The 25492-nt window shown below is 44.4% G+C and overlaps 1 protein-coding gene across 2 annotated transcripts in view; it reads right to left on the bottom strand.

Moving 5' to 3' along the window:
• The window catches only part of LOC308687333 (uncharacterized protein), a 64926-nt gene that overhangs the window by 11578 nt on the left and 27856 nt on the right, over window positions 1–25492 (bottom strand). For both annotated transcript variants that reach the window (XM_081359823.1, XM_081359824.1), the window contains exons 4-7: window positions 14385–14426; window positions 13383–13507; window positions 12988–13084; window positions 10166–10260 (exon numbers count right to left, since the gene is read on the bottom strand). In XM_081359823.1, coding sequence (XP_081215949.1) covers window positions 10166–10260; window positions 12988–13084; window positions 13383–13507; window positions 14385–14426 — 359 coding nt within the window. The remainder of the gene's footprint in view (window positions 1–10165; window positions 10261–12987; window positions 13085–13382; window positions 13508–14384; window positions 14427–25492) is intronic.

Below are 25492 nucleotides of genomic sequence, written 5' to 3'. Positions count from 1 at the left end.
TATCACCCCGCAAGAACAATTACAGTGCTTTACAACTATAGAACAAAAAGAGTTAAATAAACGTATCACTTCATCTAAAACAACAACATGTTTACTAGATCCTATACCAACTAAACTATTGAAAGAAGTGTTACCTGTAGTGGAAGAGCCTCTCCTCAATATTATTAACTCATCTTTATCTTTAGGTTATGTTCCAAAAACATTTAAACTGGCAGTTATAAAACCTCTCATTAAGAAACCACAATTAGATCCACATAATCTAGCAAATTATAGACCCATTTCAAATCTACCTTTTATGTCTAAAATACTAGAAAAAGTTGTGTCCGCTCAACTGGGCTCTTTCTTACAAGAAAATGACGTCTATGAAAAGTTTCAGTCTGGGTTCAGTCCGCATCATAGCACTGAAACTGTGCTCGTTAAAATCACAAATGATTTACTTTTAGCTTCTGACCAAGGCTGTATCTCAATATTAGTTCTCTTACGAGAGGTTCTCTCGTATTGCGTAAGCTTGCTTACGCAGCGGGAAAAGCCTTCTTTTCTCGAGATACTGAAACCAAAAAATTATCCTTAATTTTCATATTTTGTCAACGCAGTGCAGCTGTAGGCAGCTGATCTAGAGCGGCATACCGCGCGCTCATTGGCTGCCTCGCGGCAACTGCTTAAGCCTACCAGTGAGCCTGGCGTGACGTCACGCCCAATGGGGGCGCGCGCGACCTCGTGCGTCACAGCCCGCCAGAATGGGCGGCGTCAGAGCGTATATAAGGAAGGCTCGTAGGCTATATTCTCTGATTTCTGTCTTTTCAGCGAAGCACTCGCATCGCTGATCTCTGAGAAGAAACCGTCGCCGTGGCCTTCTTGGATCAAGCTAAAGAGCCAGCTTAGGACAGCCTGAGGAAGCCGGACGATCTCTTCGCCGCCTTCAGCCTGCCGTGCCAGCTCAGCTATCCGGCGATACTTATCCTTTTCTTGCATTGCATTGCATTGTGTGTGTGTGTTCTGCTCGTTTGTGTGTGTTTTTCTACAGCACATCCTGGAGCGGAAGCATTGCTCTAATGCTTCACACCACGTGCGGCTCATGCCGCTCTACGCTCAGCTACGGAGACCGCCATCTTATCTGCGCTCTCTGCCTGGGCCGGAACCACGCAGCCGTCGCGTTGTCTTCGGGCGGCTGTGTTTTCTGTGAAGAGCTTTCGACGTCGACCCTGCGGGCTCGACTCGACCTCTTCACGGAACCCGCTCCACCTGTCCCTGGGCCGCGCGGGATTCTACGCCGCTCTCAAGGACCAACGGAGCCCGAGACCCGAGCCAGGCTTCCGCCGGAGCCCTTCCCGCGAGCCTCGCTCTCTCTTTCTCCATCCCCGCTCCCCGACGCGCAGTCGACGGCTCTCGCCCTCGATGCCGTCGCCTGGGAGGACGAAACGGAGGATGAAGCATCACCATCCGGTCGAACGGGCGGTCGCAGCGCACCTTTGCCCCCATCCGCGAGATGGCGCTCAAGGTCTGCCCTCCCGCCCAAAACCAGCAGGACTACTTCGGCGTTTGTCAGCCGCGCTGTCTCTGCCGCTGGTCAAGCCGCTTCAGCCCTGCACAAAATGATGGATCTCCAGACTCACATCCTCCGCTGGGTGGACGACGGAGGTACGGATAAAGCCGCCTTAACCGACCTGCGCAGCGCGACGGACCTCTCCCTTCGCGCTACGAGGACAGCGGCCCAAGCCATGACTTCGCTTACCGCTGAACAGCACAGGCCGCCACATCCGCGAGGTCCCCGGTCTAGAGTTTCGCCGAAACCCAAGCCGGCAAAGTCCTCCTAGCACTCGCTGAGAGAAAAAGACGGTTAGGTCCCGCTGCGGCCGGACCCCTGTCAAAGCTAACTTGATTCCCTCTGCCAGTCCCCTTGATAAGGCTACTGCAGTAGTGTCCACCGCAGCCAACGAGCCAGTTTGTCAACTCTCTCGCCTGCACACAAGCGCCGTTTCTACGGCAACCCAGATAAATCAAATAAAAAGTGTAAGTCTGGTCATTCGGCTCGCGCCGTCAGTGTTATGAGTGTAGTACATATGCCCACGACCCTGTGTTCATTGCTACACACAAGCACAATTTCCCCTGTGTACCTCACAGAGTGCATTCACATAAATTCGGCTCACGCCGTCAGTGTTATAAGTGTAGTTATATGCCCATGTTCCATGCTCATTGCTACACACAAGCACAATCTCCACTGTCCATCCACGGGGGCATTTACACGAATTCGGCTCACGCCGTCAGTGCTATAAGTGTAGTTTATGTGCCCACGTTCCGTGCTCATATAGCTACACACAAACACAATCTTTCCTGTGCACCCCACGGTGTGCACTCACATAAATTCGGCTCACGCCGTCAGTGTTATGAGTGTAGTAAGCTTGCCCACTTCCCAGTGCTCATCGCTACACACAAGCACAAATCCCCCTGTGTACCCCACAGAGTGCACTCACATAAAGCGCGCTACGGCCGCTCGAGTGATAACTGTAGGTCACGTGCCCACACTTCAGTGCTCACACCTACACAGTGCTCGCTCTGTCTCACACGCTTGGGGAACAGATCATTCTGCCACTGGCCGCGTGTTAATAAAGAGCCCTGTGCCCGCTACACAGCATGCACACTCTCATGTGAACACGCACGAGCCAGCCAACGGCTGTGCGCTAATAAAGAGCCCTGTGCCCGCTACACAGCGCGCACACTTTCATGTGAACACGTACGAGTCAGCCACCGGCTGTGTGTTAATAAAGAGCCCTGTGCCCGCTACACAGCGCGCACACTCTCATGTAAACACGTACGAGTCAGCCACCGGCTGTGTGTTAATAAAGAGCCATGTGCCCGCGCCACAGTGCGCACACTCTCATGTGAACACGTACGAGTCAGCCACCGGCTGTGTGTTAATAAAGAGCCCTGTGCCCGCTACACAGCGCGCACACTCTCATGTAAACACGTACGAGTCAGCCACCGGCTGTGTGTTAATAAAGAGCCATGTGCCCGCTACACAGCGCGCACACTCTCATGTGAACACGTACGAGTCAGCCAACGGCTGTGTGTTAATAAAGAGCCCTGTGCCCGCTACACAGCGCGCACACTCTCATGTGAACACGTACGAGTCAGCCACCGGCTGTGTGTTAATAAAGAGCCCTGTGCCCGCTACACAGCGCGCACACTCTCATGTAAACACGTACGAGTCAGCCACCGACTATGTGATAACAAGGAGCTCTGTGCCCGCTTTACAGCACGCACACTCCGATAAACATGCTCGAGCCCGCCCCGCTTCCGCGCCGCGAGCCGTCATACACAACGCGCCCTCACAGCGCCGTTCAGCCGGCTGCCGCCATCGGCAAACTCCCGTTCCCCCTCACTGCCACTGCGCGACTCGCGCTTACCGCCACAGATCCCCCGTCCCGCGCTGTGCGGCGGGCGAGACTCAGAGGCGATTCTACCCCTAGCTTTGAGTGCAAATGCATGGAAAGCTATTCAGGGAGTGTCGAAGTGGGTACTGAACACAGTGATAAAGGGCTATTCGCTTCAATTCGCTCGCCGCCCGCCGCGCTATCGCGCTCGGGCCGAGATTATAGTGAATGCAGATGCAGCGCATCTGCTTCACACAGAAATAGCGAATTTGCTGCACAAAGGGGCGATAGAACGGGTTCTCCCTCCGGGTTCCGAGGCAGGCGTATACAGCCGCTATTTCCTCGTACCCAAGAAGGGCGGAGCACTCAGACCTATATTGGACCTGAGATATTTGAACAGAACGCTTATGAAACGGCCGTTCAAAATGCTCACAACCAGTCAAATCCTCGCGCAGATTCGCCCGGGGGACTGGTTCATATCTCTCGACCTGAAAGACGCGTACTTTCAGATCCAGATTATACCCCGTCACAGGCCATTCTTGAGATTCGCCTTCGACGGCCAGGTATATCAGTACACCGTCCTGCCGTTCGGCCTATCCCTGGCACCCCGTACAATTACGAAGTGCATGGACGCGGCTCTCGCACCCCTGATATCGAGGGGAATGCGAATCCTGAACTATCTGGACGATTGGCTCATTATAGCGCGCTCAGCGGAGGAACTAGTTTCCCACAGAGAAGCGCTTCTCGTTCACCTGCAAAGCTTGGGACTTTCCGTGAACTGGGACAAGAGCTCTTTAACCCCCAGCCAGTCTATAATTTTTCTGGGTATAGATCTGGACTCGGCGGCGATGACGGCCAGACTGTCCGTACAGCGCGCGTGCTGTGTTCGACACCTCGCCGCCTCCTTTCAGGAGGGAAAAGTTTTTCCATTAAAAACTTTTCAGAGGTTGCTGGGCCACATGGCATCAGCAGCAGCTGTCCTGCAGCTGGGTTTACTCCGAATGCGCCCGCTTCAACGCTGGCTAAAAACGGAAATGCCCCGCAAAGCATGGACTTTGGGCCGTGTTCCAATCAGAGTGACTCAGCGCTGTGTTACAGCCCTGCAGCCCTGGCTGGCGGCCGAATGGTATCAGCGGGGAGTGTCGATGGGAACCATCGCACACCACAAAGTGATCTCGACAGACGCGTCCAATATGGGTTGGGGAGCGACTCACGAAGGCAGTCCGATTTGCGGCCCGTGGTCGAATACGGAAAAAGACCTTCACATAAACTGTCTAGAGATGCTGGCGGTCGAGAAAGCGCTGAAGTACTTTCTACCGCTCCTACGGGGACACCATGTGCTAGTTCGCTCAGACAACATGTCAGTGGTGTCGTACGTGAACCGCCAGGGCGGAATCAAATCCAGAACCCTGTGCGCGCTCGCAGAGCGCCTCCTATCCTGGGCTCAAGGCCCGTTGCGCTCCATAAGGGCAGCTCATGTACCCGGCCGTTTGAACGACGGCCCCGACAGACTGTCCAGAGACAACGTTCCCCCAGGGGAATGGTCTCTACACCGCCAGACGATACGGACGCTTTGGCGTCGTTTCGGCGAAGCGAAGATCGACCTCTTCGCCACGAGCGAGAACGCTCAGTGCCAGAGTTTTTCTCGAAACAGGAGGACGCGCTGGCCCAGACCTGGCCCAGCGCCCCGCTGTACGCGTTCCCACCGATCTCGATGCTACCTCAAGTGCTAGCGAGAATCAGGGAGGCGAACTGCGCAGTGCTCCTCATAGCCCCGCACTGGGAAAACCAACCATGGTTCCCCGAGCTAATGAGACTGGCAGACACAGCCCCATGGCCGATTCCGGTGAGGAGAGATCTTCTCTCTCAAGCCCGAGGCTCGATTCTGCATCCCCATCCAGAGCACTGGTCTCTGCATGTGTGGATAATCAACGATTACTCGTTGATCTGCCAGAAGGGGTAATTAACACGATCACGCAGTCCAGAGCCCCTCGACGAGGCGGCTCTATGCGTCTAAATGGTCAGTGTTTAACAAGTGGTGTGTGAATATGGGTTCTAATGCTCAGACCTGTGGAGTCTCACAGGTATTGGAATTCCTCCAAGAGACGTTGGACGCGGGCAGGTCCCCCTCCACGCTGAAAGTTTATGTCGCGGCCATAGCAGCGTTCGCTGAGTCGGCGCACGGCCGTGCACTGGGCAGGAATGAACTCATTACCCGCTTTCTACGCGGGGCCAGGAGAATGAACCCTCCGCGGCCCCCGTCGGTTCCTATTTGGGACCTGTCTCTGGTCCTAGAGTCATTAAAAGCGCATCCCTTTGAGCCTTTGGACTCTGTGGAGCTGAAATACTTAACGCTTAAGACCGTTTTTCTGCTAGCTCTGGCTTCAGTTAAACGTGTGGGTGATTTACATGCGCTGTCCATCAGCGCGTCGTGCCTCGAGTTTGGACCTAACGACTCGTTAGCCATTCTCAAACCGAAGCACGGCTATGTCCCCAAAGTGTTAGGCACTCCCTTCAGGACTCAGATCATTACCCTGTCGGCCTTGCCGTCCTCCAGCAGCGAGGAAGGGGTTGACCGCCTTTGCCCGGTTAGGGCGTTAAGGTGTTACGTGATGCGCTCTGCAGCCTTCAGGCTCTCAGAGCAGCTTTTCGTTTCGTTTGGCGGGCGCACCAAGGGTTGCGCCGCTTCGAAACAGACACTGTCCAGATGGATAGTAGACGCGATTGCAGCAGCTTACGCGTCCAAAGACCTGCAATGCCCGCTAGGCATACGGGCTCATTCCACCAGAGGCATGGCCTCATCGTGGGCATGGTCCAGTGGGATTTCCATTGATGACATTTGTAAGGCGGCGGGCTGGGCGTCCCCCTCCATATTTGTTAGGTTTTATAACCTGGAAGTTCCCGCTATGCAGGTTAAACTTCTGTCAGTCTAGTCGTGTGTCATGTTCTGCCCAAGGGTCAGGCTGTATTACCGATTAGCTTGTCTGTTGAGCTGCACGCTCAGGGTATCAGTGACATGAACTGGCAGTGCCGTTCTGTGTTTTTTCCCTATGTGTGCTTATGAACATGTGTTGGCCCGCTCCGCTGGCCACCTGTTTGATCACCTCTATGCTTTTCTATGAGTCATATGTGATTGTTAGGCTCGCACGGCGTGGACAAAGGGTTCCCGCTGCGTAAGCAAGCTTGCGCAATACGAGAGAACCTCTCGTAAGAGAATGATACTTGGTTACTCACGTAACCTCGGTTCTCTCTAGAGAGGGAACGAGTATTGCGTTCCCTGACCGTGCTGAGCCTATCGCTCGCGTCGCTTCAGTCGACAGAAAACAGAGAATATAGCCTACGAGCCTTCCTTATATACGCTCTGACGCCGCCCATTCTGGCGGGCTGTGACGCGCGAGGTCGCGCGCGCCCCCATTGGGCGTGACGTCACGCCAGGCTCACTGGTAGGCTTAAGCAGTTGCCGCGAGGCAGCCAATGAGCGCGTAGTATGCCGCTCTAGCTCAGCTGCCTACAGCTGCACTGCGTTGACAAAATATGAAAATTAAGGATAATTTTTTGGTTTCAGTATCTCGAGAAAAGAAGGCTTTTCCCGCTGCGTAAGCAAGCTTACGCAATACTCGTTCCCTCTCTAGAGAGAACCGAGGTTACGTGAGTAACCAAGTATCGTTTTACTTGATCTTAGTGCTGCGTTCGATACTATAGATCATACAATACTCTTAGATCGACTACAAAATTATACTGGTGTTCAAGGACAAGCATTAAGCTGGTTTAGATCGTATTTATCTGACCGCTACCATTTTGTTTATTTAAATGGAGAAAAATCTATCATAACTCCAGTTAACTATGGAGTGCCGCAGGGATCTGTGTTAGGCCCTCTATTATTCTCAATATATATGCTGCCACTTGGAAATATTATAAGGAAACATGGAATTAGTTTCCATTGTTATGCTGATGACACTCAAATCTATATTTCATCACGGCCGGATGAAAATGCTAAATTATCCAAATGTGTTAAAGTTACGAGTGTGTTAAAGATATAAAAGATTGGATGACGCGTAATTTTCTTTTATTAAATCCAGACAAGACAGAGGTAATACTTATCGGTTAAAAAAAAAAAACCACAAAACCTCTCACAATACAACTTTAACATAGTAGGATGTCCTGTTACTTCATCCTCTACAGTAAAAGACCTGGGTGTTATATTAGATTGTAACTTGTCATTTGAAAATCATATTTCATATGTTACAAGAACAGCCTTTTTCCACCTTAGAAACATTGTTAATCTACGTAATATGCTATCTGTTTCTGATGCAGAAAAGTTAGTTCATGCATTCATGACCTCGAGACTAGATTACTGTAATGCTTTATTAGCTGGTTGTCCTGCATCCTCAATAAACAAGCTACAGTTAGTCCAAAATGCCGCCGCTAGAGTTCTAACTAGATCAAGAAAATATGACCATATAACACCAATTTTATCATCACTACATTGGTTACCTATAAAGTTCTGTATTAATTACAAGGTATTGCTACTGACTTATAAAGCCCTAAACGGCTTAGCTCCAGTCTATTTAACGGATCTTCTATCGCCCTATAATCCATCGCGCTCTTTAAGGTCACTAAATTCGAGGCTTTTGGTCATACCTAGGATATCCAGATCGACCAAAGGAGGGAGAGCATTTTCACATTTAGCTCCAAAACTCTGGAATAGTCTTCCGGATACTGTTCGTTGCTCAGACTCGCTCTCCCAGTTTAAAAGTTGTTTATTTCTCCATTAGGTCACCTGATGGAGTTTTTCGGTTCCTTGCCACTGTTGCCTTTGGCTTGCTCAGTTGGGGATATTTGGGGATATTTAATTTAATTAATCAATCAACGATACTATTGATCAGCATTACCAAACGTAGACGTTCCACTAGAAACAAACATTGATGTATTGTTTTAATTTATTACTGTGAAGCTGCTTTGATACAACCTATGTTGTGAAAAGCGCTATATAAATAAACTTGACTTGACTTGACTCATGCTGAATCAGATTCAGACTTGACAGCCACACGGTGGTGGTCTAGAAGCACCACCGTGTGGTGGTAAACCTTGCAGAGGTGCGAGACATCGCCAAAGTTCGCTTTCTTGATGCATCTCACGAGGTGGCCTTTTTCTGAGACACTGTTGGAGACTGTACCCAGTGGTTTTCCACAGTTCAGAAACAGGCTGAGATAACCAAGAGCTTGTCCCAATGTGCTACCAGATTCACTCGTTGGCTTCCCCTCAGTCTGTTTGTCGCCAAGGGTGTTAGTCCCATGCGAAAAAAACAAAAAAACACAACTGTCACAGCCAGGTCTACTGTGATGTCAAGCTTTTGCAGGAAGACGGCGCCACCTGTATTAGCAGCCCTGAGACCCAGAGTCAGCTGCTCTTCCCTGGTGGAGGGCCGGGCAGAGAATCTTTTTATTCAAATTCTGTTCCGCCACTGGCGTTTCAGTCAGTGGTACCCAAATTCTCAATAAGAGCAGCTTCTCCTGGTCACAAGAGGGTGCGGAGGGCAGTGAGCGACGCCACCAAGCCTTCCCACACACCCTCTGCCCCACCCTGGAACCAGTTAAGTGTGGCACAACACACTCAGATTCTGCTTCGGGCCGCCTCAGTGCCGATTGAGCCGGTCCTTCCAGTCGATATGAAGACAGGGTTATATAGCCCCTACTTCATTGTACCCAAAAATGCGGTGGGTTACGGGCAATCTTGGAACCTGCAAGCCCTGAAATGGGCCCTGCACAAGCTCCCGTTCAAGATGTTAACACAGAAACGCATTTTCTAATGCATCCGTCCCCGAGATCGACCTGAAGGACGCGTACTTTCATGTCTCGATTCTTCCTCGACACAGACCGTTTCTGCGGTTTGAGTTTGAGGGACGGGCATACAAGTACAGAGGCCTACCCGTCGGGCTGTCCCTGTCGCCCCACGCCATTACGAAGGTCGCGGAGGCAGCCATTGGTCCACTCAGAGAACACGGCGTTCATATTTTCAACTATCTAGACGACTGGCTGATTCTGGCTGAGAGCAGTTGTGCGAACACAGGGACATGGTGCTCCGTCACCTCAACCTGTTGGGGCTTCGAGTCAACTGGGACAAGAGCAAACTCTCCCCTGTGCAGAGGATCTCATATCTCGGTATGATGCTGGACTCGGTAAACCAGACCTCGCAACTCACAGAGGAACGTGTCCGATCAGTGTTGAACTGCTTGAGTACAATCAAGAGCAGGACAGCAGTCCCACTGAAACTTTTTCAGAGGTTCCTGGGGCATATGGCATCTGTAGAAGCAGTAACGCCGCTCGGATTGCTTCATATGAGACCACTTCAACACTGGCTTCACGGCTGAGTCCTGAGATGGCCGTGGCAGAGTGGCACGTACTGGGTGCATGTCACCCCGCACTGCCTCCCAACCTTCAGCCCGTGGTCAGACCCTTCGTTTCAGGTGGACGGGGCCTCAACTGCATTGGCATATTAATTGCCTTGAGTTGCTCGCGGTACACCAGTGCTGACTGAAAATGTATTTTCCCTTGTGTCTCTCAAAGGTTTATCCATTTGGCTTTAACCTCTTTCCCTGCACACGTACAACAGTGAATTAAGATAAAGTTTGGTACTACACCAGAAACAAACTATAACGCTTAAGATGCTTTTGACAAAATGCATCATAAAATATAATTAGAGCATCACATACATAATTAGCATCACATACTATAATTAACAGCTCTAGAGTGAATGAGCTCTCTCTGACTCAACAGAGTGCATATAACACTCACCTGTTCTTCTTCAAAACTTCCTTCTTGTGCTTTCATTTTCTTGTATAGATCTCCTCCTGCACAGTACTCCGACACAATATAAAAGTACCCAGATTCTTCATCATAAAAACATAAAAAAAAATTTAAAAATGATGTATTATCATAGAATATTTTCATTTTCAAATGTAGGAAATTAAATATGTATAAACTACCAGTCAAAAGTTTGGAAATTTTCTTATTTAAAAATTTTCAGCAGCCTCATTACTCCAGTCTGCAGTGTCACACTGATAAAATACATGTTACAATATATTCACATAGAAAACACTTATTTGATACAGTAACAAATATTTCACAATATCACTGTATGTTTGATCAGACAAATAAAGGCTTGGTGACCCCAAAATCATATTTATTCTAAACTTCTGACCGGTAGTGTATTCATATGGTTGTATAAAAGTCATATACAAGTAATACATTTACCTTTAAGAATAATCTCTTACACTAAGATTCAGATCTTTCTGTCATTGTTTATTCACTTTTTAAACTAATTTGTCAACACAGTTTTAAATAAATGCACTATATGTCATTAATATACAATATTCTTTAAAAGTTAAGGGCTTCTTGCCAATGGGAAAATTACCTCTTTAACATTCATCCTTCCCTCACATTGTCAGGGTTCTGTCACTTCGGTCTAGTTGTTCTTGTGACAGAGCTCTGACACTCCTGTATTTTCTTGTCTTAGTCTGTGCTCCTGGTTTCATGTCCGGAGCATGGTGTTCGGATTCCGGCACTAATGTCATGTTCGGTATCAGTTCTGTGTCGGGATTCGGATATTCATGCTCCGAGTGTTTAGGCTTGTTGGACTTGAACCGGCGCTGCACAGACTGATCGGTTTATGACATCAAAGTAACGCGAGAGCGATTCAAAAGCACACAGAGCCGTCTACTCTCTAATCGCTCTTGCGGTACTTTGATGTCATTCACCGATCCGTCTGTGCAGCGCCGGTTCAAGTCCAACAAGCCTATTGTCTTCTGTCATGAGCGAATGGAATGAGTATTAACTCATTCTCGTGTGCTCTTCTGTCCGTGTGTTTTGTGCTTTCATGTCATGTTTTGTCTTGTGCTGTTGCATGCAGCTTGTGTTTTACACTGACTGTGTGCTTTCATATTGTAATGTTTTGTGTGAACACGTGGCTTATTAGTATCATTAGCTGCGTGTTCATGTCTTGTTCTGTGTTAGCACATGGCTTGTCATGTTTTTACAAACCCCATCCATCTTGTTACCTGATTATTGGTGCATTTGCCCCACCTGTCCTCCCTCGTTATGCTGGGTACACACCAAAAGATTTTTTACATCTTATTAGATTTTCAAAATGTGATAGACCACAAACATGAGGACAAAAAATCCTAGATTTAAGCGTTTTGCTCCTATAGTGTGTGTGCCATGATGTGACAAAGACAGCACACCACACACACACATTTTCAACCAGAGAGTCTCAACTATAAACACAGGGAATCTCGCAAAATCTCGCGAGACTTCAGAATAAGCATGGCGGATGATATGCAGGAAGAAACAGCGATGGTGTTTTGAAAGGTTTTTCACGACACGTTGTATAAACATTTGTGCTGTCGCCACAAATCAACAAGCTGATCCTCCATCTCTGCTGTCCACATCAATTTCACTTTGTGTTGCGCCATGACTGCGTTTGTTGTGCTTCCGTCTTCCATCATCTCGCTTTCTGATTGGATATTGTTTCGTTTCACGTGATAATCTCCAGAGCGTGCACGTGTTTGTTCTCGGAGTTCCCACACACACATCAGGATTTCTGATCGTAAATATTAAACGTTGAATATTTACGATTCGTGATCGGGGCGGCTCCGACGTTCTTCCGATCAGGTTCGAACACACTTAACACACCTCACACCAAGGGGAAATCTGATAAGATAATCTGTAGAACCATCAAGATAATCGGGACACAGCTAGGATTGTCGGAAGGGGGGAAATCGGCCAAAATCAGCCCGATTATCTTTTGGTGTGTACCCAGCATTACCTGTCCTCCCTCATTACCTGCCTTGTTCGCTCCCTGTTTATTCTCCTTGTGCTGATCGATCGTCATGTTGACTGTTACCTTATGTGTCAACTTAACTTAAGTCTCTTGTTAATAAATAAATAGTAATTTAAGCACATTCCTCACATTCTTTCAATTTAAATTTAAAATAACACAATTTTATTCATAACCCTTTTAATTCAGCTCAAAATATCTTACATTGGGCGTCTTTGCCAACCTCTTGTGGAATAAAATAAATAATATAACGATATTTCATGAGTCTTGCCACTAGATGGGCTTATAGCTCTATATATGGAGCAAATGAGCTGTTCCACTGGGTCCTAGACATCATGTAGACATTATAAAAACCTTTTTTGGTAGTTTTAGCATTTTTAGTTTGAATTTTGATCATTTAGGTTATTTCTATGTGAAGCATAGCTCGCTTTCCCTTCATTCCTATGGGGGTCAAATTGACCCGCGAGGAAAGGATTTGTTATTTTTTTAGATTTCAACCACAACACTTTTTTTTTTTTTGTATTCTTGGACCCCTCTGATGAAAACTGTTTTAAAAAATGAGTTTCAGGTCCCAATTACTTGTATTTTTACCCCGTACATATTAAAAGTATATAAAAGTATACATTACACATTAAAAGTAAATGCACATCACTCATCTTACCCCATCTTACCCCACATGTTCACTGTTAGTTGTTTCACACTTTCTAAAAAAAACTAACATTTACTTTCAGACTGAAGGAACATTGTCATGCTTCTCTTTCTGTAATTTAAACAGACATACCTTCAAAGGAGTCTTCGTAACCAACGATATATCCATGGTGCAGATCCTTCAGGATGTTGATTTCGTTTTTGGCTGCGTCTAGATTAATTTTCACATTCTGCAAAGAACACATTTCATCTATGTGAAGTTTATCTATAGGATCTTATTAATATGTTCAATCAATCCATCCATGTGCCTAACATTATTTCTGCTTGTTGCAGGGTTCACTTCACACACACATTTGGATTTGGCACAGGTTTTATGCCAGAGTTGGGACACATTCAGATACACGTACAATTTTTTTGACATCGAACCAGGGACCTTCTTACTGTGAGACGACAGTGTTATCCATTGAGCCACTGTGCCGTCCCTAATTAATACATTCAATACTTTAAAAAATTCTTGATTTTACTTACATCTCTGTAGTTGATCTCTTTAACCACAAGGGAATCTTCATCTGGACTCTTCACCAGAAATGCTCTTCCTGAAGCCCCTTGTCCAAGTTCTTCTGTTATGGTGTAGTCATGTTTTTTTAACACTTCTACAATCAAGATTCAAATCGAAAATTACTATTAGCAAAACACTAAAACTACATAAATACAAATATTACTCAAAAAATTAGTGGCAAAAAAAGTATTTACAATATATTCAGTAGCTACTGATTACCTTATGCTTATTGATTATTAATGCTTATTATTGAATACATTTATTTAACACTAATACTTATTAGTATGCAATACTAATGTGTTGTGGTTGCAATTATTTGTGTGCAATGTTCAATATAACACAATATTATATAAATTAAACTACTATTTCATTTACATAATATTATATAAATAATAATTTATATAATAATATACAAAAGTATAATATATTTATATTAGGGCTGTCAAAAGATTAATCGTGATCAATCGCATCCAAAATAAAAGTTTGTGTTTAAATAATAAACAGTATGTGTGTGTACTGTGTATAATTATTTTGTATATATAAATACACACACATGCATGTATATATTTATTTTTATATATAAATAACACATTTTTCTTAAATATATACATGCAAGTGTGTGTATTTCTATATGCAAATTTAATTATACACAGTACACACACATATATTATTTAAACAAACTTTTATTTTGGATGCGATTAATCACGATTAATCTTTTGACAGCCCTAATTTATTTACAATTTATGTTAATAAAAATTAGAAGGTAGAAACAACTGTGATAACACACACACGCACGGGATCAGTTGCAGCCCTCTTTACTTTACTTTGCTTTAAGGAATTGAGCTGGTTGTTGAGAGAAGTTTTACTTCATCACAGCTAAGAAAGGCCAGAAGACTCAGTTTAAATATGCAAATCACAAAAGACCCTCACAGTCATTGTTATGCATTCAGACTTTGACTAATTACACTCACCTGCTCTTTCTGTTGCTCTGCTATCATTTTCATTGTTTTGTGCTGTTATGAAAATAGGACAAGAGGTTCAAATTCAGTACTTAAAGAAACAAAACAGTATATTGTGTTACACAAAGCAGCACATAACAACATTCAAAGCACACGTGGGCTTTTTTCAGGTAGTTTAGCAACAAAGTGGACCGAGATTATTGAATGAGGCAAAGTGATTGTTAAAATGAGCTGTTTATTGGATAGTTTCAGTTGTGCCTTTCTCAGTGCTCAGTCGGGCTTCAAACAGCAACAGTTCAACTGCTTCATTATTTCATGATGTGAAAAACCTTGAGATGGAGACATTTCCTTATCTCTAACTTATTTGTGAAGGCAACAAAGGACACAACATATGATTAAAGGACAGACAAAAAAATAATAATACTATTCAATAAAAACACTTAGTATAATCAGTAAGTAGCTATTCCTCCAACATGCCCTCAGCAGACATGTCAGCAGACCTAAATGTGCACAGTGATTGAGACAGATAACACTTTATTAAAATTATTAGTTGCTAATCTGAGTCTTAAACTATTCTCAAACAAAACTGTCACAAAAATGATGGGCATGCTCTCTCACCAGACCTATTTCAATAATATGTCAAATAGCAACATCAGTGTATTCAGTAGGGCTGTCAAAATGGCTGAAAAACTAAATTAGAATTTCTTTCTTAAATATTTGACAAAATTCGAATTATTTTCGAATTCTAAAGGCAATACTCAGGGCCCTATTTTAACGGTCTGAAACGCAAGTGTCAAAGCGCAAGTAACTTTGTGGGCGGGTCTTGGCGCTGTTGCTATTATACTGGAGGGATAAATGACTCTTGCGCCAGGCCCAAATCTAAAATGTGTTGGTCTGAAGTCGCTTCATTATTCATATTGAATAATGAATAATGATTCAATAACATTATTCGTGTGGTTTGGGCATAACGTGAAATAAACCAATCAGAGCATCATCTCACATTCCCTTTAAGAGCAGGCGCGCTTGTTCCATGGCGGTAACGGCGGATTTGCCAGGCGCGCGCCAGGAGCGGTTCACAACCGAGGAGAGCAACGTCACGGCTGTAAAAGAGAGAAGTTACATTGAAATGGAGAAACACACCCAAATTAGCTTCGGTTAAACAGGCGTATGATAATTTGGGTAAATGTGTAAGCTAGATGTATGCTTTTATAAGGAAATCTATCTATCTATCTATCGTAATAATGTATGATTTGCAAAAATGAAAACTGCTGCTTCTGTGTAGATGAGAGAATCAAAGTGTATGCGCGTTGTGCACACGCTACATTGATTATGGCCAAGCATGCGCCCTTAAAATAGCATATGAATAGCATGCGCAACGCGCCACTGACTTTAAACTATTTTTTCCTGGTTAGTGGCGCAATTGTTTTCTAAACCTGCAAAATAGCATTCAGTTTGAGCCCAGACCCGCCCTGAGTGAGCTGGACACAGAGTCTGCCAGTGTTTCGACACTGGAGCAGCTTTAGACATGAATGTCTCCGAAGCGATTGAGGTGTGCGGTTGTTGTTGGATGTAAGAATGAACATATCAGTCTTCATTTACTCCCGTTGTTACTCGAGGATGGATCTGTACTGTTTGTGATCAAGCTTACACTCTCCGGAGCAACAGTCCTAACGTTACTGATCACGGCAAAAGTGAAAGTGAGAGCTTTTAATAGTTTTACGGATATACAGTTTACCAGTTTATTTAGCACCCACTGAAAAGGTGTGTATATTTGTTTACTGTTAGTTGTAACCAGTGTTTTGTGTACTTTGCTGAGTACATTCCATGCTAATTAAATGGAGAGAGAAAGAGTTTATGGATAAGACTTTAATGCGCACTTCTTATACTATATTGTTACGACCAGGCACTTCATTTGTTCGCCTGCTGGGGGCAATGTCTTTCAGGAAGGGCGTGGGAGATTACACACCCCTGCTACCTGGTTGCCTCTTAATGATGGAGGGGATAAAACCTTGGCTTTTTCCTCTCCACCTTACTTCTTCATCCAGGGGACTGACCGCCTCGGAAGGAGTCATTTTGTTTTGCTGCCTTTATTAATTCACAACCCATATCCACCTTTTCCTATTCCCCATTTGGATTATGATTTTCCCCTTTTTGTTGAACCCTAGACTTTGTTCTGTTAAGTTTTTGTAATAATAAAAATCTTGCAAGTCGATTCATTTGTACTTGTTTCGTTTATGTTCGGCCGAAACGAGCTGGCCGTAACATAAATTGGGAGTCTCGTCCGCGATCCTATTGGGGTAGGAAACGTGGGTAAGTATGGGTTTTGTGTGTGTGTGTGTGTGTGTGTGTGTGTGTGTGTGTGTGTGTGTGTGTTTTGTGAATGCTTACCTTTATAATTGAGAGCTCTAGTTAGTTAGTGTGTTTCCAGCTGGATTGTGAAAACATTCCTTCCAATGGAGCACTATTTGTTGTTTTGTTTTGTTATTTTGCCTTTCTTGTTTTTGGGAGGTTATCCTGGGTGGAGATTCACTCTCTGTTGGGGGTACGCTTCCGGACTTTCAGTCTGACTGATTGTCGCGGAGCTCAGCGTTTAATGCCGCCCCGAGCCCGGTATATCTCTGAAGACCAGGTAGGATTTAGTGTTTTTTTGAGTTAGGAGCTGGAGTTTTCTCATATTGTAAACGGTAAATCCATTCAACAAAAATAAGTAAAGGTAAGCAGTTCGTGTGTATAGTGCGGTTTATTCTCGCGCTTACACTGTGTTTTGACTTGTGGGAAGTCTTCGGAATTTTTGTGAATGAGCATAGGTTGCGTAATATGGTGACGTAGTTCCTTTTTGAAGCAGTGGCTTATGGGAGTTGTATTTCAGGTAAACAGCGTCTCACGTGTAGTAGTTTCGTTTGTGTTATTGTGCGTATACATATACGAACAAAATGTCTTCGGTGGTCGAAGATTTCTTTGCGTGTCCGTCAGAAGCTTTGCTTGAGAGTTGTACAAAGGAGCAGTTAGTGCAAATCGCCGAACGCTTCAGTGTCGATCTTACTTCTCAAGAAAAGAGGCTGAAGGAAACTATCGTGACTACTTTGAAGCGATCACTTGTTGATAGAGGAGTTATACAGTAGAGGTAAGCACTGAGTTAATTACTCCCAGTGAATCGTTTGTGTCTACTCCTGCTGAGGTTTATAGTGAAAGTGAGACAAAATTTCCAGAATTGTCTTTGCAAGAGAAGCAATTGTGTTTAGATGCCGCGAAAGTTCGTGCTGAACGTGACGATCGCGCTATGAAAGAGCGAGCGGTAGAAAGAGATCACCAGTTAGCTGTGCGAAGGCTGGAGCTTGAGTTAGAGAGGGAACGAGACGAGAGAGCGTTTCAGTTAGAGAGGGAACGAGAAGAGAGAGCGTTTCAGATAAAAAGGTTGGAGTTAGAATTAGGGCTGCAACTAACGATTATTTTGATAATCGATTAATCGGACGATTATTTTTTTGATTAATCGATTAATCGGATCAAAAGGTTTTTTTTACAATTCGATTTGATTTTTTGCTTATTATAACTAAATAAAACCCTAAATCAGGATATTTATGTGTAAAAGTGTACTTTAAAAAGTGCAAAAGCCACACATTGAGTTTTACTAATATAATCTTTAAGTTTTACATTTTAAACCTTAAAACACAAAAGTTTGTCCAGTTTTTAAACAGTAAAACTTATTTAAATATCCAAAATATAAATAAACTAAACAAAATATTGAGTTGTGCTGCTCATATAAACTTCACATTTTGAAATTAGGACACAAACATGTTTGTAATAAGATATTAAGCAGCAGATTTTGAATTCCAATGTAGAATGCGGTCTGTTATTTCTTCAACAGACCGCTGCGACGTAACTTTATAACACACCGTTGCCATGAAAAACAGAGCGTTGCTGTGGACGAAGGATTCTAACCGTAGAGACGGAACGGACCATTTTCTTTAGCGGAAGCAATACAATCATTTTTAAATCAATAAACTCCTTTTTAAATCAATCTTTTGTGTCAAATTACTGATTTATTTGGTGGGTAGCCATGTAATAAGCGGGATGTAGAGCGAGGCGGTTGAAATAGCGAATACAACCCCGACAGGCTGATCGGGACCCCGACGCGAAGCTCTACATTATCCCTTATTTACATACTAGTAGTAACGTTAGATAAATGCTTTAAAAACAGAGAGCGGAATGGCAGTAACGTTAACTTACGCAGCAAGCTAACAGGCTTGATTAAAAGGAAAAGAAAAATGATGCATTAGTGCACAAGTATTTGCTGAAAACCACTGACTACAGTGACTAAAAAACAGTATTTTACTGCTGCTGTTATTAACTGCCTTTATATTTAGTGCTTCACTTTGTAAACACCATTTAATTTAACCTATGTCTGCGGTAGCGCTATTATAATCCTTATGTTGCGAGCGAACTGATTGCGCAACCTGATGCTCGATACAAAATAGATATAGTGTGACTGTCCCGAAGTAAGCAAAGCTGTTTACACTGTAGTATTGAATTCAACTAGACTACCATTTTCACATCTTCATATAATGAGGATATACAGTTTTTGCTCACCGCTGATGTTTCACCTTCATCCGTGACACCAACGTGTTTCCTCTGTGTTCGTGCATCACTGTGGTACTTCCATGCCACACCATAGACATCATGATGTCTATGTGCCACACAAGCTCAGCTTTGCAAAACTTCCAGATTTAATGTAAAATGCTCCCATGCCTTAGATGACTTTTTCTGCCGCCGATTGATCTGTCATTTCTCCGATTACTCTGCCATTTCGCGTGTGACTGTGTTGTCATGAAAGTGACGTCATCAGTAACGCTCCCCGTGACGTGAGCAGACCAACTAATCGACAATGACATTCGTTGACAACGATTTTCATAATCGATTATTATCGATTTTATCGATTAGTTGTTGCAGCCCTAGTTAGAATTAGCAGCAAAGACAGCTGAAGTTTCACAAGCGAATGTGCCTCCGGTTCCACAACAGCGTGCGAATGCAGGTGAACCTGTGTTTGATGTTCACAGAAATATGCGATTAGTGCCGCCATTTTCTGAAAAGGAAGTGGACAAATATTTCTATCACTTTGAACGTGTTGCTTTATCCATGAAATGGCCGAAAAGCTTTTGGACTTTATTGTTACAGTGTGTGTTCACAGGTAAAGCACAGGAAGTTTATCCTGCACTCTCACTGGAACAGAGTGGTGACTATGATACGGTGAAATCTGCTGTGTTACATTCATATGAACTTGTGCCTGAGGCATATCGTCAAAAATTTAGGAGTTTGAGTAAAACTGACGAATGTACTCATGTAGAATTCGCAAGAGGAAAAGAGAATTTATTTGATCGTTGGTGCACTTCAATGAAAGTTACAACTAAAGAACAGTTAAGAGAGTTAGTGCTCTTAGAGGAGATTAAACATTGTGTTCCTCATGTTGTAGCTACGTATCTCACTGAACACAAGGTTGATACACTTTCGGAAGCTGCTATTATGGCTGATGAGTTTGTGTTAACCCATCGTGGGTCATTCAGTTCAGTCAGTCTTAAAACCAGCGACATGAGTAAATCTAAGTTTTTCTTTCAACCGAAGACAAAGTCTCCTGTGATGAGAAGGAATATTAAGGCGACAGTTGCTGAACATGTTAGTAAACCTGCACTCTCACGAGACATGGTTTGCTTTTATTGTAAAAAGCCTGGTCATAAAATATCTGACTGTCTAATTCTCAAGAAGAAAGAGAGATTGTCGAAACCTGTTGCTTTAGTTTCTACTTCACCTTTCACTGTTGATACTCGTGATGAGAAAGATCGTCATTTATCTGGTGTTAGTGAAACTTGTTGATCAGTGTATAACTTCCTCCGTTGATTATACACCTTTTATCACTGAGGGAAATGTGTCAATGCCTGGTTCAAAAGAAACGGTGCCAGTGCGTCTTCTTCGAGATACGGGATACGTTTCTTTTAGAAGGAATTTTGCCTTTGACTTCTGAAACCGCTACTGGAACTCATGTGTTAGTGCGAGGTTTTGAGATGGGGTTTGTTGAAGTGCCTTTGCATCGAATCCGTCTTTCCTCTGCCATTGTATCTGGGGATGTAGTAGTTGGTGTTCGTTCTGCACTTCCAGTCCCAGGGATTACATTTATTCTGGGAAATGATTTAGCTGGTGGGAATGTTTGGGGACGGAGTGGTGTTGCAGCTCCGCCCATAGTTGCATCTATACCGAGGAAATCTGATGTTGAGAACGGTAGAGAATTTCCTGGTTTATTTCCAGCCTGTGCAGTTACTCGATCCATGGCAAAACCATTATCTGAAGGTCAAGTTGAAGTTCCACTGACACTTTCTTTTATATTGTTAATACAGGTAAGCAAGGATCTGATGAGTCTAAATGTCCTAAGCAAAGAGACCTGAAGTCCTGTCCTTCGTTGTCTTCTGACCAGGAAGATTCAACAGTGCTGCAAAGTGAATCTGCTGATACATCTGAGGTTCTGTCCACTCCTGAGAAAACCAATGTTGATCTCTCTGATGTTGATGACTGTTCTCTAACTTCTTTGTTACAGATCTCTCGAGAGGATTTAATTAGAGCTCAACAGAGCGATGACACTCTTAAACCTTTATTTTCTGCAGCAGGGTCTAAGAAGTGTTCTGACGCTCTGTCCTCTTCGTACTTTCTTGAAGATGGTCTGCTTTGTCGGACAGTGGTCCTGCATAAAGATGTTTCTCTGGAACCTAAAACTCAGATTGTGCTTCCTTTCACAGTGAGAGACTCTGTGTTGCATTTGGCTCATCAAGGACTTGCTGGTCATACCGGAGTTCGTAAAACGTACGATCGTGTCTTGCGACAGTTCTATTGGCCTAAGGTAAAACGAGATGTTCGATCTTGTCATACATGCCAGATCACCGGTAAGCCAAATCAAAAAGTGCCTGTTGCTCCGTTGCAGCCTATTTCTGTCGTCTCCACTCCTTTCGAGCATTTGATAGTTGACTGTGTTGGTCCTTTGCCCCGGTCTAAGACTGGTCACCAATATCTTTTAACTGTTATGTGCCAGACTACTCGTTATCCTTCTGCTTATCCGTTGAGGTCGATCACTACCAAATCTGTCTTGAAGGCCCTCACTAATTTCATGTTGACCTTTGGAATTCCCAAAGTTATTCAATCCGATCAGGGTTCAAACTTCATGTCAAAACAGTTCTCAAAAGCCCCGCGTCAGCTTCGAGTAAACCACAATATTTCTAGTGCCTATCATCCGCAGAGTCAAGGAGTTCTTGAGAGGTTTCATCAAACCCTGAAGTCCCTTTTGAGGTCATATTGTGTGGAACTCGATGCGGATTGGGAAGAAGGTCTGCCATGGATGTTATTAGCGATACGTGAGGTAATCCAAGAAAGCCTTGGGTTTAGCCCAAATGAATTAGTGTTCGGACATGTAGTGCGAGGACCTACGGCTGTGTTAGCCGATGAGTGGCGAATGTCTAAACCTTCTGAAAACATTTCAGATTATGTGAGTGGATTCCGGCGTAGGTTGTATGAGGCACAAGCTCTCGCTAAAAAGAAGTTGAGTAAATCTCAAATAAAAATGCAACAACATTTTGACAGAAAAGCTAAGCTGAGAGAGTTTCAGGTGGGTGATCAAGTATTGGCTTTGCTGCCTCTACCTGCCAATCCATTTCAGGCTAAATTTACAGGCCCCTACAGTGTAGCTAAACGTCTTTCCGATAATAATTATCTGTTGAATACTCCTGACCGGAGAAAAAAAGTACAAGTCTGTCACAGTAACTTGTTGAAATTGTATATAGCTCCTGTTCGTTCTGTTACTGTTAATGTGGTCAACTCTTGTGACTCTTTTTCAGAATCGTCTCCTCTCTTTCGCAGCATGAGTAAGGATTCTTTAGAGAATGCTGATGAGGATGGAAGTTTTCTTTCTCAAGAGAAAGTCGACGGGCGACTTAAAAATTCTGAGATTCTTCTTAAGCTGTCCTCTCATCTTTCCTATCTGACAGAGAAAGAGAGGAGTGATGTCACTGATTTGGTGATGTCATTTCCCTCTCTTTTTATTGATGTTCCTGGTCGTACTTCTGTCATAGAACATGACATTGACGTAGGAACTTCATGTCCAGTTAAACAGAACGCCTATCGAGTCAATCCTTTCAAAAGAGATTTGCTAAGACAAGAGGTGAACTATTTGCTTACTTACAATCTGGCTGAATCTAGTTTCAGTTCATGGAGTTCTCCTTGCGTCTTAGTAAATAAACCTGACGGCTCATATCGATTCTGCACAGATTATCGAAAACTTAATTCTGTGACAAAGTCGGACTGTTACCCTTTACCTCGAGTTGATGACTGTATCGATCATGTTGGTTCTGCCCGTTTCGTCAGTAAATTCGACCTCTTAAAGGGATATTGGCAGGTGCCTTTGACTAGTCGTGCAAAGGAATTATCTGCCTTTGTTACGCCCGATGCTTTCCTGCAGTATACGGTGATGCCTTTCGGAGTTCGAAACGCACCCGCGACTTTCCAGCGACTCGTGAACTGTATACTTTATGGAATGTTAGGATGTGAGGCATATCTTGATGACGTCGTTCTGTATAGTTCCTCTTGGTCTGAGCATCTCACTCAAATTAAAGAATTGTTCTCTCGTTTGGAAAAGGCTAATCTTACCATCAACCTCGCTAAGTCGGAGTTTGCGAAGGCAACCGTTACCTATTTGGGCAAGGTAGTGGGAAATGGTTGCGTAAAACCCATTGAAAGTAAGGTAGAAGCCATTTGTACCTTTCCAGTCCCCACCACTCGTCGTAAATTGCGACGATTTCTCGGCATGGTGGGATATTACCGGAGTTTTTGCGGAAATTTCGGCAGCGTAGTGTCTCCTCTCACCGATTTGTTGAGTCCGAAGTTGCATTTTAAATGGTCCGAGCCATGTCAGCAGGCTTTCGAAAATTGTAAGGCTTTGTTAGCATATGCTCCTGTTTTGACGGCTCCAAATTTAGAAAAGTCCTTTAGTCTTGCTATCGATGCAAGTGCTTGCGGTGCGGGCGCTGTCCTCTTGCAAGAGGATTTGAATCAGGTTCAACATCCCGTAAGTTACTTTGCGAAGAAATTTAATCGACACCAACAGGTATATTCTACCATCGAGAAGGAAGCTCTTACCCTAGTGTTGGCCGTACAACATTTTGAGGTATATCTAGGGTCAATTGCTGCTCCTATTATCATCTATACGGACCATAATCCCTTAGTCTTCTTAAATCGGATGAGGAATCACAATCAGCGACTTATGCGGTGGAGTCTTATTTTACAACCTTTCCACCTCGAAATTAAGCACATCAGAGGAAAAGATAATGTTATAGCTGATGCCCTTTCTAGAATATAACATCGTTTTTGCGTTGCCTGTTCTCGCTTTCTTTTTCCTATCCGCCTCTAGGGCCCAGAGGTGATGAAGAATGAAGAGGGGCAGAAGACGTTTCTTCTGGAAAATCTAAAATATTCTTTGTGTCTGTTGTTGGGCAGTGTGTAACTGTTTTTCCTTCTTTTTAGATTTGTGCCAAATCTTTTTTGAGGAGGGAGGTGTTACAACCCCGCACTTCATTTGTTCGCCTGCTGGGGGCAATGTCTTTCAGGAAGGGCGTGGGAGATTACACACCCCTGCTACCTGGTTGCCTCTTAATGATGGAGGGGATAAAACCTTGGCTTTTTCCTCTCCACCTTACTTCTTCATCCAGGGGACTGACCGCCTCGGAAGGAGTCATTTTGTTTTGCTGCCTTTATTAATTCACAACCCATATCCACCTTTTCCTATTCCCCATTTGGATTATGATTTTCCCCTTTTTGTTGAACCCTAGACTTTGTTCTGTTAAGTTTTTGTAATAATAAAAATCTTGCAAGTCGATTCATTTGTACTTGTTTCGTTTATGTTCGGCCGAAACGAGCTGGCCGTAACAATATTTATTCAGCTCTTACAGTGATTCTCTGGAGTAAAACTAACGCTCATCTTTTGTGTGATGTACAATAAACTTCACTGAACTCATCAGTATATTTTGGTCATCATTTGTACGGGTTCTGCTACAGCAGGCTTGTATTAATAGTGGATAAAAGCAGATGACAAGTAAGTTCTAACTAGGGTTGGGTACCGAAACCCGGTTCCAATAGGGAACCGGTTCCGACGTAAACGGTAGTAACCAGACCGAATAAGAACGAAACTTTCGGTGCCTGATTTTGATGCCTGACGTTTTTTTACCGCCCCCTATAAAACATCTCGCGGCACGAATGATCCAATAATAAAACATCTCCAGTTAACCAGCAGAGCATTCATTTAGTTTGTTTGTTAAATAAGAGACGATCACTGAAATGTGTTTTTTTTAAATCAAGTGATCAAAGTGCTCGTTGCCGCTAAAATCAGTGGCGCGGATACAGCGTTTTCTCGTGTCTCGCGCACACCGGTCTTCACGGACGCGCGCTTCAATACGTTGCGGAGATCGTTCTATTTATGAGGCGCCGTCTATATGATTATGTGCGCGGAGAGTTTGTGTGTGCTTGCGTCTCAGATGAGTATGTGCGCGGAGAGTTTGTGTGTGCTTGCGTCTCAGATGAGTATGTGCGCGGAGAGTTTGTGTGTGTGTGTGTGTGCGCGCGGAGAGTTTGTGTGTGTGTGTGTGTGCTCGTGTCTCAGATGAGTATGTGCGCGGAGAGTTTGTGTGTGCTTGCGTCTCAGATGAGTATGTGCGCGGAGAGTTTGTGTGTGCTTGCGTCTCAGATGAGTATGTGCGCGGAGAGTTTGTGTGTGTGTGTGTGTGCGCGCGGAGAGTTTGTGTGTGTGTGTGTGTGCTCGTGTCTCAGATGAGTATGTGCGCGGAGAGTTTGTGTGTGCTTGCGTCTCAGATGAGTATGTGCGCGGAGAGTTTGTGTGTGCTTGCGTCTCAGATGAGTATGTGCGCGGAGAGTTTGTGTGTGCTTGCGTCTCAGATGAGTATGTGCGCGGAGAGTTTGTGTGTGCTTGCGTCTCAGATGAGTATGTGCGCGGAGAGTTTGTGTGTGCTTGCGTCTCAGATGAGTATGTGCGCGGAGAGTTTGTGTGTGTGTGTGTGTGTGCGCGCGGAGAGTTTGTGTGT

This window comes from Scardinius erythrophthalmus (genome assembly GCF_964197995.2).
Source record: "Scardinius erythrophthalmus genome assembly, chromosome: 2".
NCBI lineage: Eukaryota > Metazoa > Chordata > Actinopteri > Cypriniformes > Leuciscidae > Scardinius > Scardinius erythrophthalmus.
The sequence above is the reverse complement of the archived record's forward strand: the minus strand, read 5'-3'. Positions and strand labels throughout refer to the sequence as shown.